The 1302-nt window shown below is 35.3% G+C and overlaps 1 protein-coding gene across 1 annotated transcript; it reads right to left on the bottom strand.

The window, feature by feature from the left end:
* Positions 1–6: 6 nt before the first annotated feature.
* LOC106879331 (zinc finger protein 135) lies at positions 7–1300 on the bottom strand (the record flags this gene model as incomplete). Its single annotated transcript, XM_014928838.2, has 1 exon — positions 7–1300. A coding segment is annotated over one exon (1113 nt), but the record flags the coding sequence as incomplete, so codon positions are not given.
* Between the last annotated feature and the right edge of the window lie 2 nt (positions 1301–1302).

Here is a 1302-nt window from a genome sequence, read left to right as displayed (position 1 = left end):
ATCACAGTGATATGGTTTCTCTCCTGTATGAATACGTTTGTGTCTAGTTAGATGACCACTGGAAGTGAAAGATTTACCACTGATATCACAATGATATTACTTCTCTTTTGTATGAATAGATTTGTGTGTACTGAAATCACTTTTTTGAGAGAACACTTTACCACAGATATCACAATGATATGGCTTCTCATGTATGGATACGTTTGTGCCTAGTTACATGACTACTGTGAGTGAAAGATTTACCACAGATATCACAGAGATATGGCTTCTCTCCTGTATGAATACGTTTGTGTCTAATTAAATGAATATTTTGAGAAAAAACTTTACCACAGATATCACAGTTATATGGCTTCTCTCCCGTATGTGTACGTTTGTGTGTACTTAAATTAATATTTAGAGAGAACACTTTACCACATATATCACAATGATAAGGCAGCTCTCCTGTATGAATACGTTTGTGTCTAGTTAGGCTACCACTGCAAGTGAAAGATTTACCACATATATCACAGTGATATGGCTTCTCTCCTGTATGAATACGTTTGTGTGTACTTAAACAACTATTTTGAGAGAACACTTTACCACAGATATCACAGTGATATGGCTTCTCTCCCGTATGTGTACGTTTGTGTTTTGTTAAGTCACTACTTTCAGAGAATGACTTACCACAGTGATATGGCTTCTTTCCTGTATGAATACGTTTGTGTTTACTTAAATTATTATTTAGAGAAAAAACTTTACCACAGATATCACAGTGATATGGCTTCTCTCCCGTATGTGTACGTTTGTGTGCAGTTAAGCTACTACTTTGAGAGAATGATTTACCACAGATATTACAATGATATGGCATCTCTCCGGTATGAATACGTTTGTGTTTGGTTAGGTTACCATTGTAGGTAAAAGATTTACCACAAATACCACAGTGATATGACTTTTCACCTGTATGAATATATTTGTGTGCAGTTAGGCAACTATTGTAAGAGAATGATTTACCACAGATATCACAGTGATATTGTTTCTCTCCCGTATGAGTGCGTTTGTGTTTTGTTAAGTTATTATTTTGAGAGAATGACTTACCACAGATATCACATCGACTTGGCTTCTCTCCTGTATGAATACGTTTGTGTCTACTTAAATGACTATTTTGAGAGAACACTTTACCACAGATATCACAATGATATGGCTTCTCTCCTGTATGAATACGTTTGTGTTTACTTAAATGACTATTTCGAGAGAAGACTTTACCACAGATATTACAATGATATGGCATCTCTCCTGTGTGAATTCGTTTGTGTCTAGTTAGGT

The sequence above is a fragment of the Octopus bimaculoides genome, chromosome 28 (assembly GCF_001194135.2).
Source record: "Octopus bimaculoides isolate UCB-OBI-ISO-001 chromosome 28, ASM119413v2, whole genome shotgun sequence".
Lineage (NCBI taxonomy): Eukaryota > Metazoa > Mollusca > Cephalopoda > Octopoda > Octopodidae > Octopus > Octopus bimaculoides.
Note: the sequence above shows the minus strand (reverse complement) of the source record. Positions and strands in the feature narration are given on the sequence as shown.